A 14,957-nucleotide genomic window follows, 5' to 3' on the forward strand; every position below is an offset into this window, starting at 1 on the left:
ATCTCATTTCCCATACTCCTTCTCCAGAGGTAGGCACTATCCTAAAGTTGGTAAGTACCCCTTATTTTAGAGATTTGTCCTTGTTGATAGATGTCAGTAGATTTCACTAATTTTTTTTCTTAGATTGACTATTTAAAAAAAATTTTTTTATTGTAGTATAGTTGATTTACGACATTGTGCTAGTTTCTGCTGTACAGCAAAATGAATCAGTTATACTCTTTTTTTACACTCTTTTTCCATATATGTCATTACAGAGTATTGAGTAGAGCTTCCTGTGCTATACAGTGGGTCTTTATTAGTTATCTATTTTATATATAGTAGTATGTATATGTCAATCCCAATCTCCCAATTTATCCCTTCCTCCCTGGTAACCATAGGTTTGTTTTCCACATCTGAGATTTCACTAATTTTAATTATTGTACAATATTCCATTGCATGACTATGGACATTTAGTTTTTGTCATCATTAATATGAATAATACCCCAACGAACATCCTCATAGTATCTCCTGGTGCATATGTACAAGAATTTCCCTAGGTGCAGGAGTTTTTAAGCTTTTACGGCCAATATGCATGGTGAGAAATAATTTTACATTAAGATCCTGTACATGCATATATGCATATATCATCACAAGCTGAGTTGCTTGGGAAGTAGATCTGAGACAGAAATTTGTGTACAAGACGTTTATGAGGGAGTGTCCTGGTATCAGCACCTGTTGGGGAGTAAAGAAGCAGGAATGTGGGCAGAGGTAGTTTTGCGCTCTAATGAAGTGACAACAAAGGCCTCAGCTGATCCTGCACTGGCTACAGTGATTATTCAGAGTAATTTTGAATTAGGGCAAGGGGATCAGGCCTTTATACACCTGCATAGATCAGTTAGTGAATACAGCTGCACCCAGGAAGAAGGTGTGACCTTGGGCAAGTAGCTCTCTTCCTGGAGAGAGACTCAGCTACAAGCTGTTGGCTGCCAACACTCCTAGCAGCTGAAATTAATGTTTCAGTCCTGGAGAGGGAGAATCTAGGTGGTGCACAAAAATTCACAAAACAATCCTTACCCTGATATTTCTGTTCTATTTCATCTGTAAAAAAAATGTTCATTGTAACCCTTAAATTGATTTCACAATCCACTAATGGATCATGAATCATAGTTTGAAAAAAACTGCTTTAGAGTATATACCCAGAAAAAGAAGCTGGATTGTAGGGTATGTGCATTTTAAATTTTACTAAATATTGTCAAACTGCTTTCCAAAGGGGTTAGGCCATTTGACATTCCCACCAGCAGAGCATGAGAGCTGCACTTTTCCTACAGCCTCGATAACCCTTGGTATTGTCAGATTTTTTTTTTTTTAAATATATTTATTTATTTATTTTTGGCTGCATTGGGTCTTCGTTGCTGCGCGCGGGCTTTCTCTAGTTTCAGCGAGCGGGGGCTACTCTTCATTGTGGTGCGCGGGCTTCTCACTGTGGTGGTTTCTCTTTGTTTCGGAGCACAGGCTCCAGGCGTGCGGCCTTCAGTAGTTGTGGCACGTGGGCTCAGTAGTTGTGGCTCGCAGGCTCTAGAGCACAGGCTCAGTAGTTGTGGCATACGGGCTTAGTTGCTCCGCGGCATGTGGGATCTTCCCGGACCAGGGCTCTAACCCGTGTCCCCTGCACTGGCAGGCGGATTCTTAACCACTGTGCCACCAGGGAAGTCCTTGTCAGATTTTTTAATACAAAAATACAATACAGAGTAACACAGTAGAGACTTTGAAACCAATCCTTTGGTGAAAGTGAAAACATTTCTAATGCTGTAGAATATTAAGACTTACTTCCTGCTAGCTTATCAACCACCAAAAAGCATGTGCACTTCCCTGATAATTAGGTAACGTTCAATTTTTAGTCTTGCAAAATAGAAATCTAGTCTTGCAAAATAAATCTCTTAGTCTTGTAATCTTTTTTATGGCACCTAGCAGGGCGCCTAGCAGGTAACAGCACAAAGTAAAATACCTGTAGGTTGAAAGAGTGAATTCTATGCCTAGGTCCATGGCATTCAAGATTTCACTTTTTTTAAACTCTGAAGCAATATGGTTTAGTAGAAGCCTATTGACCCAGGGATTGTGAGGCCTGGGCTTTGGTCTAGTCCAGCCATGGGATTTGGTAAATTTACTCCACCTTTCTGAGCCTCAGTTTCTTCATCTCCAATAATTTTCCTAAGCATACTGCTTACTTTATGGGGAGTTTGGAACACTGAGCTCTTAGAACTGATTTAATATTTATGTAATAGAGAAAGCAAAGTACTTGGAATCTGGGGATATGGATTCTAGTCCTCGCTCTCCTCCCACTATTGGATGTATATGACCTTGGACAAATCACAAGTAGGCAAATGTTCACTTTTTGGAAAATGAAATGGTCACTAGATGACCTCTAAGGTTCCTGCTCAAAAATCCTATGTTCTGGGGCTTCCCTGGTAGCGCAGTGGTTGAGAGTCCGCCTGCCGATGCAGGGGACACGGGTTCGTGCCCCGGTCTGGGAGGATCCCACATGCCGCGGAGCGGCTGGGCCCGTGAGCCATGGCCGCTGAGCCTGCGCGTCCGGAGCCTGTGCTCCGCAACGGGAGAGGCCACAACAGTGAGAGGCCCTCGTACCGCAAAAAACAAAAACAACACAAACAAACAAAAAAATCCTATGTTCTGGGTTATAGAAACATGAAGTCAATTTATGAAAACATCATTCTCATAAAGCCATCACGACATGGGTCAGATGATATATTTTAAACCCACTTCTTTTTTTTTTTTTTTTTTTTTGTGGTACGTGGGCCTCTCACTGTTGTGGCCTCTCCCGTTGCGGAGCACAGGCTCCGGACGCGCAGGCTCAGCGGCCATGGCTCACGGGCCCAGCCGCTCCGCGGCATGTGGGATCTTCCCGGACCGGGGCACGAACCCGTGTCCCCTGCATCGGCAGGCGGACTCTCAACCACTGCGCCACCAGGGAAGCCCTAAACCCACTTCTAATTGCCTGAGCCACCTCAATCGCTCTATAATCCAACCCATTTAGTCCTACCCTTATCCAGCTGCCCTACACTGTTACCTGAACTCCACCCTTGAGATTCTCCTTTGCAACTGACAACCATCTTTATTACCTCTAGTATTACAGTACTTGTGGCAAACAGAGCCTCGTGCTGTGTGATCACCAGGAAAATCTGAAATGGAAGAATATGTCTTAACTTTTTTTATAACTACATTAATTCCCCATTCCTTTTTAGCACAGAATTGGTTAAAGATGAGCGGTACTGTTACATATTCTCCTCAGCCTGACATCGAGGATTCTATGGCTCTGCTTTCTCCACTACGATTCACTACCTTCCAGACAGCATTGCACATGCTGGCAGGAGTTTGCCAGTACTATTGTGCCTTCTCTAAAAGCCTTTCTTCCACTTCAGTTCTAATGCATTCAAATAAAAGAGAGCCTCATCTCAACTTCTTTCTGCTTCCCTTTCAGCATAATTTAAAACACTGCAAGTTACTATTACAACATCTAAATTCTATTAAATTAATAAGCTGATGTTTATTAAATTTCAAATGTGGTTAAGATAGTTACAATCAAATATGAAAACTTGCAGGCTTATTAGCCAAGAATGTAGAGGAAGGATATCTGTTTCTAGGAGATAGTTAAGTGATATTGACATTAAAGGGCCTAGGAGTGGTTCTGGAGATCTTAGGAGTGGTTCTGGAGATCTTTGTTTCTAATTTAAATCTTTATCACTAAAAGTCTATTATTCTCCAAATCCTGAATAAACTAGTTGCGAGAGTTTTTCCCTTCTGGATTAACTTTGCCCTTAATACAACTATCTTGATATAACTAACCAATCCATCTCTTTGTCTGTATGCACACGTGTGCTTATGGACAGTAGAGGCTTAAATGCTTTCTCTCCATTAAGAGCCTCCTGTCATGAGTCTGAAAGTGTTCCATATGAGAGGCTGTCTTCAACATACTGGAGAGGGGACAGGGAGAACAAGGAATAGGCCCTAATGCCCTGTTTCTCTTAGGTAACATCAAGACTGGACACTGATGAACTTTTCCACCAAGAATAGAAAGAAAGGAAAAGAGGAAGCTAGCAACCTCAAACTACCTCTGGAACAAATGATATTTCTTCTTTAGAAAGATCAGCCTGGCAACAAAGGGAGGGATGGATAAAGAAGAAAAGACAGGAGATTGGGAATCCAATCTCCTAGATGTGGGTTTGAACTGGGTCAGTAGGAATGGAGATAGAGAGGTGAGGAGGGATATGCTTGATGTTAAGGAGGTGGTTATCAACTGGTTTTGATGATTGTTAAGGAATAAGCAGAAAAAAGATGAGTTGATTACTCACAGGTGTTGACTTCTGTGACTACTGCATAGTAAATACTATTCAAAAAATTAGAGAATATAGGAGAAACAGGTTTGGGGTCAAATAGTGAGTTTACCTTTGAAAATGTTGAGTTTCAGGCGCACTTGGGAGTGAGATGTCTGGAGGCAATTGAATATACAATCCTGAAGCGTAGAAGAGACGTGCAGACTAAAGATGTGTTTGTCTCCTAGTCCGAGGGATTATAAAGAAAACAGAAATACAATTGCAGGGTCTCCCCTTGCTGGCAGGGTTCCTTAAGCCTTGACAATAAGAAGGGCATGGGGATATGTGTATATGTATAGCTGACTCACTTTGTTATAAAGCAGAAACTAACACACCATTGTAAAGCAATTATACTCCAATAAAGACGTTAGAAAAAAAGAGAAAGTCATCCCTGTTCTCTACCCTTGCAGGATACATGCCTGGGCCAATCAATAAAAAGAAAAGACTTACAGTGTCTGATTTGTTCAGCTTCGTGTTTCCGAAATATCCTAGCTGTAACAACAGTGCTGAGTACGTGAGAAGAGCTGACTCATATTTCCTGTAAGTCAGCACAGATATCCAATCATCCTTCCAAATTATTTGAACCTTTGGCTACTCCCAAAGAGAGTCAAAGTGCTGGAACAATTTTTGAGCATTTCTTTCATTTGTTGAGAACAATTCTAATACATCTGTTATAAAGATTCAGAGAAAAAACAAAAGCTTTTCCTATTTTGTATCACTCCCACCCTCACATCCCAAACAATGATGCCCTCACATGGGCATCAAAGTCTAAGGCATAGAAAGTCTAAGTTCTCTCTGGATTGGTTCAAATGTCATCTATTCAACACCTTCAATCCCCATACTCAGAATTAATCACTCAACTTCCCTAAGCTCCAAGAGCAATGAGTTTAAACTTTTAGTGCAGAACTTCTCATAGTTTGATTTTTATTAAAGTTACATGGCCTGGGAACATACTTTGTGCCTCTAATATGCGCTTATCTACCTTCGTTTCCTTCTGTGTCCTGCATAGTGCTTTGTGTTTAAATGCTGACAGAAGTGAATTTGTTAAACGTTCTGAAAATACTTGACTGTGGACAATGATAGCTAAGATACTCTATAGAAAAATAACTTTCTTTTGCAGATCATTTAAAAACTAAAAGTTGAATTTAGAAGGAATTGTTGAGAGAGGTAAAAGCATTAACTTGAGGAAGATGGTGAGAAGTGATAATTTTCCAATTTGTGAAAAAGTGCTGACTCAAAGATATGACTCCTCAGCCACCAAGAGGGTAGAGAGAACAGTGGCTCAGACTGCTGCAGCCCTCCTGTCCCTGGACACTCCTCTCAAGTGTCAGGTTTTGAATTTGTTATTTGTAACATGACATTTCTCACTATTATTTTTGCAAGTTGTTCAGATAATTTCTCTTCGAAAAGTATGTCATCAGGTTTGTGTTTATAAGAAATAAAATGATAATCTGACAACATTGCCAATAAATTTTAGTTTGTAGATTAAATATACTGGAATGTCATTCTAACACTTTCTCACAATGAATAGAATTTGGTACTGTGTGTTCTGCTTTGGGACACATCCAAAGATTTTCTAAAAGACCATAAATTCCTAGTGGAAGGCTTTCTTACCCATAAGGAAGCCACAAGGGATAGATATCAAGAACAGCTTTATAGAATACTCTTCCCAAGACATGGGTAACTTTAAAGACATAAAAAACTTCTGGTCTAGCAATTAAGCTGAATAGATTTAACAGGTGGAGAGGATTAGGTGGTACAACAGCTTGAGCTCCCAGTGCTTTAAACTGTTACTGGTTTCATAGTTTTCCTTCATGCATTGTTCAAACCACAGCATTTAAAACTAATTTCTAAGAAATAGCCAGATAGAGTTCCAGGTGTAAGAGATGACATAATTTCAGAAATGGCATGGGGCCCAAATTTCTAGGCCACACTTTTCCATCTGGCCATGACCGCATTGTTAGACTCCCTTGACCAAATCACATTTAGCGTTCAAGTTTGTTTAACTGTGACTATAGTGACATATGCTGAAAGGACTCCTTATATGACTGTTAAGGGCGGTGAGGTACTTAGAAGCATTTCCTGAATATGCAGTCAAATACTGCTTATTGTTTTTCTACTGCTTTTTAGTATGTTCTTTCAGAAAGTATTATCTTTGATTAAGAAAAAAAACACTTCAAAACTTTTCAACTTTTGAAACTTTTTAGAATTCCATTCTGTAAACTATGCTTGCAATTATATGTCTATAGTATTTTAATTGGTATTCTGTAATGTACATGAAAATATGTGAGTTCGTTTGCCAGTTAAAAGAGTGCTTTTTGTTGCTAGTCAAATGTTTGATACACCAAGCTACTCCTCGAAGAGGAACTGACCCAATAGATCTCACAACAATTAAACCCAATAAAAGGCTAAATCTGTGTCCAATGGGGAAAGAATGGGAGGTTCCCAATTGGACTTCTAATTTTTTTTTACAGCTTTATTGCGAAATAATTGACATACACTGGACTACACGTTTAAAGTGTGCAACTTGATAAGCTTGATGTATGTACACATCTGTGAAACCATCACTACAATCTGGATAGTAATCTTGATATTCATCATCCCCAAAAGTTCCCTCTTGAGCATTTATGCTATAACCTCTTGCTTGTAATCACTGATTGGCCTACAGCCATATCCTCACTTTGGGGATAAGAACACTGTGAATGATAATGGGCAGCAGGGAGGAAGGGTCTGGCCTGGAAAATAGATTTAACTTTTTGTTTAGTGGAGTTAAAATGCTGCATGTAGGATGTGCTTAAAAATACAAAAAAAGTGGTCGACTCAGTATTTTCAGGCCAAGATCTTGATCTTTTGAACTTTATAACTTTATGGAATGCTGGGTTATCTGAAATGTGGCAAAAATAGGCTTCCTCCTCTCTTGCCCTTTTCTAATCCATTCTTCACAGAAGAGTACTTCTTAAAATTAAATTTACCCAGAGCTGGAATCACTTATTTTTTAATGAAAATTAACAGCATTAAAAATATACGCATTTAGAGTAGTTATACATAGAGGGGCAGGTTGTTTGGGTCATCTTGGAGCACACATTTACAAGACTACAGAGCACATTTTACGGTCACGGAACAGTTTTTCAGTGCTAAAAATTAACTGATCCTATATTAGTATTCCTCATTAGTAGTATGATGTGTTAGCCATCTGAGCTAAAAACTTACACTTATTTCTTCCTCTTATTTATTGGGTGGTGGTTTCTAAACTTACATGGGGGAATTCCCCCGTGGTCCAGTGTTTAAGACTTGGCACTTTCACTGCCATGGGCCAGGGTTCAATCCCTGGTTGGGAAATTAAGATCCCACAAGTCGTGGGGCGAGGCCAAAGAAAAATAATCATCATAATAAACTTATATGGTCCATTAAACCCTTCAATGGGAGCAAACAATCCTACTGATCACCAAGGCCACTGCCATTTTGTGGTTTTTTTGGGTGTTGGGGGGAACTCACCAGATACCTTTCAAAGACACATGTCTTAGATATGGGGATATATGTATACGTATAGCTGATTCACTTTGTTATACGGCAGAAACTAACACACCATTGTAAAGCAAGTATACTCCAATAAAGATGTTAAGAAAAAAAAGATACATGACTTAGAAAGTAGAATAGGAGTTATAATTTACTGGGTCCAGAGTTTCAGTTTGGGATGATGAAAAAGTTCTAGAAATGGGCAGTAGTGATGGTTACACAACAATGTACTTAATGCCACTGAACTGTACACTTGAAAATAGTTAAAATGGTAAATATTATGTTTTGTATATTTTACCACAATGAAAATGTTTTTTAAAAATTCATGGCTTGATATCAAACTTCATGAGAAAGTGCAGAGCTAAGCAGTTAACACATTTGGAACTACAGCATCAGTAAACTACACATTTATAACAGTTCATATTCTTTTCTTTAGTAGCACTCTGTGCAAAAATGAGTAAGAAAATCACCGATTTGGATTACTACTTGTAATCAGTTAAATAAACCAGTAAATGTACTTATCAAATAGCACTGATTAGGCAACTGTACATGACATACAAAACATTTAGTAAGAAATTACATTATTTAATAATTTTCAGTGAAAGTAGCATTTTTCTGTATAGTCTTATGCGATGCTCACTTTTTTTTATCAATAAGGAAATTGAAGATCAGAACATATAATTTGAACAATTTAGTGTTGAAGAGGCTCAACTCCAGGTTTGTTTTGTTTTGTTTTACCGTTAATCCAGTTCTTTGGCCCATATATTGCCTGAAATATAGATATGATGTCATACCCCAAACATCACTGTTCCCAATTCCCTGCTCTAACAGGCATCCCTTACTCTTCAATAGCTTTCAGCAGCAATTACAATAAAACCCAATCTTGTTTTTATGTCTTCTTAGGGCCTGGGGGAATGGGCCCTCACTTGCTTACACACTCACCTCTCCATTCTCAGGGTAGGATCCTCCTTGCACCATGGATTCCCCAGCACCATGGATTCTCCAGCACTTAGTTCCAACAGCCAAGTTCCCTTTTACCACAGGTCCTTTGCACAGCTGTTTCCTCTGCCTTAAACAATTCCCCAGGGCATTTCTCTACTGGCTGGTTCCTTTCTCTACTGGCTCCTTCTCATCCCTCAGATGGGCCTTTCTTGACCACTCTGGTTTTTTTTAAGCTATCCTGGTATTTGCTCTCCCAGATTTCTGTTCATAACATTTATAGCATGTTTCCTTCAAAATGTGATGAAGTACTTTTGTCCCTCTTTTTCCCACTAGACTGTCAGCTCCATGAAGGCAGACCTTTTCTGTTTCCCTCACCAGTGTGTCCCCTCAGTGTCTGTTTGAGTTTCGGTGAATGTTTGTTGACTGACTGACTGAATACAATGAAAGAAGTGGAGATAGGAAATAGAGCTGTAAACCTGGTTAGTACAAGGGATTAAAGCCTATTCTGCACAATTTAGGAGAGTTGACTTGAAACCTTTTAGGGTCCTATTTCTTCCTTCATTTGTCCATGTAATAATATCTAACATTCACTGAGTACTTTCAGGTACTATGCTAAGCACTTCACATATACTACAGCATTTAACCTTCAAAGCAACCCTGTAGCAGTAATCAGCCTTTATTATCCTCATTTTTCAGAGGCAACTTGCCAACAGCCACTGATGGTGGAACCACAGCCAGGTGTAAGTAGGCCATATCCCATTAATCCAATGTAATCTACACCCCTTCAGTCAACAATAGGTGTTTTATCAACGTACTTTGCAGAGAACCCTCCTGAATTCCCCATTTTACCTGACCTTCAGTGTCTTGGGACCGAAACTTACTAGAGGTGGTTGCTAACCCCTCAGGGGGTTTCTTGGGGAATCTGAGCGCTCTTGGTAGAGGAGCGGCCTTTCAGGCAGACGCGACGAGCTCTGGCTAGCCAATGTCAGGACTCCTGGGACGGCTGGGGAGGAACGAGGAAACAAGTCAGTTGGCCCATGACGGATCCCTGACCCTCGGGGTAGTGAAAGGGGAAGGGAAGGTGTATGCCGCCCACGCTCGCCTAGGGGTCCGGATCTCCCAACGCGAAGGGGAACCAAGGCGCACTTCCCCAACTCTACCGCGCGACAAGAGAGAACGCCCCTCAGCTCCGCCCACCTTCTACGCCTATAGCAGTATCGGGCGCTAGGACCCCGCGACCCTCAACCTGTCCCTGTCCTGCCCCCTCGGGCAAGGGACTGGCCCTCTATTGGCGCTCACAGGCCGCGATCCCCGCCTCCGCCCACTCCGTCACTGTCAAGATGGCGCCGGTCGCAGCGGCGGCGGCCGCGGCGGCTGGAACCAGAGGAGGCGGAGGCAGCGGCGGCCGCGAGGGGAGGGGGAGTCCCGTCTGACTGAGACGGCAGGCCTGGGCGGGCGGGGGTGCCGCGCAGGGCGGAGCGCCGGGCTGGGAATGAGCTAAGCGGGTTCTGAGCCCCGCGGCATTCAGCCTCTCGTGTCCCGACGCCGCTGGTGAGTGGACGCGGCACCGCTCTCCAAGCTCGACCAGCTGCTCGCGAGGGAGCCAGCGGTGAGGTGAGTGTGGGGGCGGCAGCGCGGACAGCGGTGGCATGTGGAGCTGTCACTGCCCGGAGCGGTGTCAGCCGCGGGCACGGGAGTGGGGCCGGCTGGACTCGGAGATGTGGCGTGGATGGCCGCGACCTCCGCCCGGGGATTTCTCGGAGCCTGGCTGTCCTCCGAGAGCTGGGTCTGCTCCGGATGGCGCGGCGGTGCTGAGTGTAGCACCCGCGCCTCTGCGTCGGATGCTGGGGGGACTCCTGTGTTTTCATTCCGGATTTTCTATTCCGGGCTGGCCTGGGGCTCTTGTTGGGAGCTGGGGGTGGGGGGGGGGGCGGTGAAAGGGGAGGTCCTGGAGCTGGGATTTTGACAAGCCCGTTACGTAAGACGGAGGTGGCCTCCCGGAATCCCACCTGCTCGCTGTTTTAAACAGGCGGCAGCTGGATCCTGGCTGGCCCCCAGAGGCCCAATTTTCCTCCCAGAGGTCTGCCTAGCCTACTCCGACCAGCGTGAACCTGCTAAACGTCCAACTTGTCCAGTTTGGGTTTTTTTCCCAGTCTTTTTTGGGGGGGCGGGGGCGGGAGAGGGTAAACAATTACTGGTAGCCACTGTTCCCTTTGAAGTTTACCGCTTTCTTGGGTGGGGGGGAAGCTTGTGACCTAGAACTGGGTCGCAGCGACAGCGTTTCGTTATCGTACTTTTAATTGACAGATGTGCTGGAAGATTTTTGTTATTGTTCCAGTGTGCTTTTAATTCAAACGTATGGTTACGCCTGGAGCCTTAGAGAAGGGTTTTTGTCTTATAGGACAGTTATTTTTTGTTTGCAGCAGCAGGATAGGCATCAGTCAACAGGCATGTATTTATCTGAGGAGAAAACGCGTGTCAGCTAGCTAGAGACCCGTGAGGGCAGAAATTGTATTACTACGTGAATATGTTATTCTTTAAAATATTATCCGTTAATGAAAATAATAGTCCAAGTTTAAAAGAAGCAATTTTACAAGATTACAAGCTGTTGTTTGGTGTATATGGTCTCTTTCTATTTTCTGCTTGCCCTAGTCTACCTCTTCTCTCCTCTTGGGGGAAGGAGGCGGAGACACCTGTAAACAGCGTAACCCAGGTTACACTAATCTATTGTAGTACATTTGAGATTATTGTAAAAAGTAGTCCCCGGGGGACCTAAGATTGGGTAATAAGTAAGGACTCTTGGGGCAAGTTGTACAGTTTTATGTCTAGAGTAGATACTGGGATTTCAGCCTTTGAAAACCTAAGTATACATAATTTCTGAGCTATTTGAACCCCGTTTGAATTTATAATGAAACAAAAGATTGTATTTGGCCGCTTTTACGGGAACTTTGTTTTGTTTTGGCCAAAATTAAACATTTTTGGTAACTTCTACCTCATTTTCACATTCTCCCTTTGAACTGCAGCTCTCAGTAGGAGTCCAGAATAGTGTATATTATCATCATCGTCATTATTGTACATACTATATGTTACATAATTTTCTTTTTCTGAATGATTAAACATAGACTTAACTTCATTGTGGGTTTTATAAGAATGTAATTGATCTTGACAGCAGCCCAGTACTGGGAATAAATGTAAGTAAAATTTGGCCTGAGTTTTAAATTTATGTACACAAATTTACACTTTTGAAAATTGGTGAAGCGATATAAATTTTCTGATTGTGCAAGAGAGCCAGGAAGCTGATGCTGATTTGTTCTGAACTTTTCCACATGAATTACCACTGGCTTAAATAGTTATTGATTCTTAAGCTCCTGGAGCTGTTGACCTATTTGTGGCAGCTTGAATAAAATTTGGAATAGTTGGGAGGCTATAAGAAGGAAGAAATAGAGTACATGACATTTTCTAATTCATTCAAAAAATAATAAAAATCATGGAGGAATTGTAAAAGAAAACTGTGTTCTCACTGAGTGATATATTAGTTACATTATCTTTTCTGTTTGCAGAATTTTTCTAAGCAGTCTACTTACTATGAAAACCTAGATTTAAGCACCAATACAAACAGAGATGTTTGATATATTATAAATCTTGTTTATTCCTATTTAAATTGATGGCTCCTTATTCTAAGTGGAAAACAGAAGTGGCTGTAGCAGGAAGATTGGCTTGCTGTTCTTGTCCTCTCTGATATCAGAGACTTACCTTTCAGGACTTTTTCCTCCTTCCTACAAGGTGTAGAAGAAGAGAATGAAGAAAACTTGATAAAATTTCTTCCTTTCTTGTTTGTTTGTTCAGTGTCCTACTGATTATTGCTCAGTAGAATTTGTGGGTTGGGGGAAGTCAAACACTCCATGCTTTATTACTTATTATTACTTTATTATTTATTACTGTGTATCATAATTACCACTTTGAATTCTACAATAGTGTAGAACTTTATACATAAGAAAGGATTAATTTATATAGTTGTTACTATAAAAGTGAAAAATTTGTAATAGTTAAAATGCCATATAATAGAGGATTAGTGAAATTAATGATGGTTAATCTATGTGGTAAATGCAGTTATTAAAAGTCATTTTAAAAAATATTTACTAACATGAGAAAGCACAATATAATCTTGAGATAAAAATCAGAATATAAGGAATTACTATGTTATTACTTACAATATATCACATATATGGCAAAATGATTGGCAGGAAGTACATAAAATATTAAAAGACATTATCTCTGGATGATAGGATTATAGGTAACTTCTATTTTAGTGTTTGTACTTTGTTCTGTCTTCTGAATAGTATTACTCTAATAATCACTAAAATGACATTAAAATATTTTCAAGAGTTAGAGGAGAAAATCCTGAAAATCCCACATAACCACCGCCCCAACAGAGAAACTACCTTATGATTCATTTTTAGCCAAACTAACTGAAAATACGGTGATTATGCAATATACACAATAATGGAAACAGCCAATAATACAGGTGAAGGCATTCTCCTAGCTACCAGCACCAGCCTGGTAATAATTTTCCATATGTGGATGCTCCTATTAATGCACATCGTTACTCTCCAACTTCTTTTCTGTTTGTGTCTTACACCCTAACTGTTCTGTGTTGCCAGTGCCACCTATTGATGGACTGCTTGACTTAAGTCTTTTCCTCATTACCTCATCAGTCAGCAGTTTGTGAATGTTTATGAGGTGCCAGGTACTTTGCTAGTCACTGAGTATACAAAGGTGAATGAATGAAATGTAGTCTCTAACCTCAAACTCTGGTAGAGAACCTTTCTTTTCTTCTTGGTTCATCAGTGCATATTGTATACTCTGTTTTTTCTGTCCCACTGCTCATGCCCTAGCACCTCAGGCAGTATCTTTTTCCTGGTGCTCACATCCTCTTTTAACTTATGGGAAAGTATGTTCTGAGTTCCAGACAACCAATTTACAAATAAATTTTTGGAACATTACTTGATTGTATGTGGGGGAATCTTAAGTTCAGAAGGGCTGCATGTATGTTCATCTATGGCTGTTGTTATTTTTTAAAGTATGTGACAATTTCTTGGTACTTTCTTTTGCTTCCTTCTTTTAAAAACCACCAACAAGTAGAAAGCAGCAGAAAAAAGAGGTAGAAAGGTATCAAGGGAGTTTTCTTGCTAGTGCTATATATACTTCCATTTTCCCTGAGAAGAGTGAGTCATCAAAATGTAAAGTAAGAGATACTGTTTCTGATATACTTCTAGTATATCTCTTTTGAGCCCTGTAAAAATGCATTTTCCATATGTATGTTAAAGTATATATACATATATAAACTCACAGTTTAGCTGTTTGCATTTCCAAATAAAACCTGAAATATGGAGATTGGAAATTTCTTAAATTTTTTTATTTTTTTTAAAAATTATTTATTTATTTATTTTTGGCTGTGTTGGGTCTTCATTGCTTTGTGTGGGCTTTCTCTAGTTGGCGGCAAGCAGGGGCTACTCTTCGTTGTGGTGCGTGGGCTTCAGTAGTTGTGGCACATGGGCTTAGTAGTTGTGGCTTGCGGGCTCTAGAGCGCAGGAGCAGTAGTTGTGGCACAGGGGCTTAACTGCTCCGCAGCATGTGGGATCTTCCCAGACCAGGGCTCAAACTAGTGTCGCCTGCATTGGCAGGCAGATTCTTAACCACTGCGCCACCAGGGATGTCACTCTTTTTATTTTTGTTATAATATTGTTTTACAGAGGAGGCATTTTGTTTTTGAAAAGTTTAAAAAATACAGAAAATTACAAAAAGTAGTGAACAATGCACATACCATACAAAACGTTGACATTTTTTTCATTTTTGCTTGAGATGTGCATTTAATATAAAAGAACCACATATGTCATCGGTATCACACTGAATTCTAAAAGAGCAGCGTAGAACTTTATATTTTACTTGAACATTGCTGATAAAGTTAAAGCCCCTTTTGTTCTCCCCAATTTCATCCTCTTTCCTTCTCTCCTTACATCCCCTCCCTGGCAATTGTTGTGATAAATTTGATGTGTATCCTTCCAGTTTACCTTTTAATAAATTGTATGTATTTGAGTAGTACATGACATTGCTTTGGATGCTTTTGAAGAG

The 14,957-nt window shown here is 40.7% G+C and overlaps 2 protein-coding genes across 20 annotated transcripts in view; one reads left to right on the forward strand and one right to left on the reverse strand.

Moving 5' to 3' along the window:
- LOC112393140 (uncharacterized) overlaps positions 1–10,129 on the reverse strand; it is a 64,032-nt gene extending 53,903 nt beyond the window's left edge. For 6 of the 12 annotated variants that reach the window (XR_003001839.1, XR_003001843.1, XR_003001841.1 and 3 more), the window contains exon 1: positions 9,707–9,979. Coding sequence is in view for 4 of the 12 variants with exons in the window: in XM_024735216.1 (XP_024590984.1) it covers positions 8,826–8,878 (53 nt within the window). In the remaining 8 variants the exon portion in view is untranslated. Of the gene's footprint in view, positions 1–4,817; positions 4,906–8,825; positions 8,953–9,706; positions 9,980–10,022 lie in introns of those variants that run through there. The other 6 variants (XR_003001840.1, XM_024735222.1, XM_024735221.1 and 3 more) reach the window with 4 other exon arrangements.
- A 73-nt stretch (positions 10,130–10,202) lies between these two features.
- DENND4A (DENN domain containing 4A) overlaps positions 10,203–14,957 on the forward strand; it is a 156,981-nt gene continuing 152,226 nt past the window's right edge. For 4 of the 8 annotated variants that reach the window (XR_003001837.1, XM_024735209.1, XM_024735207.1 and 1 more), the window contains exon 1: positions 10,203–10,439. The gene's annotated coding sequence lies outside the window, so the exon portion shown is untranslated. The remainder of the gene's footprint in view (positions 10,440–14,957) is intronic. The other 4 variants (XM_024735211.1, XM_024735213.1, XM_024735214.1 and 1 more) reach the window with 1 other exon arrangement.

This window comes from Neophocaena asiaeorientalis, unplaced genomic scaffold, assembly GCF_003031525.2.
Source record: "Neophocaena asiaeorientalis asiaeorientalis breed wild unplaced genomic scaffold, Neophocaena_asiaeorientalis_V1.1 scaffold264, whole genome shotgun sequence".
NCBI classification, from domain to species: domain Eukaryota; kingdom Metazoa; phylum Chordata; class Mammalia; order Artiodactyla; family Phocoenidae; genus Neophocaena; species Neophocaena asiaeorientalis.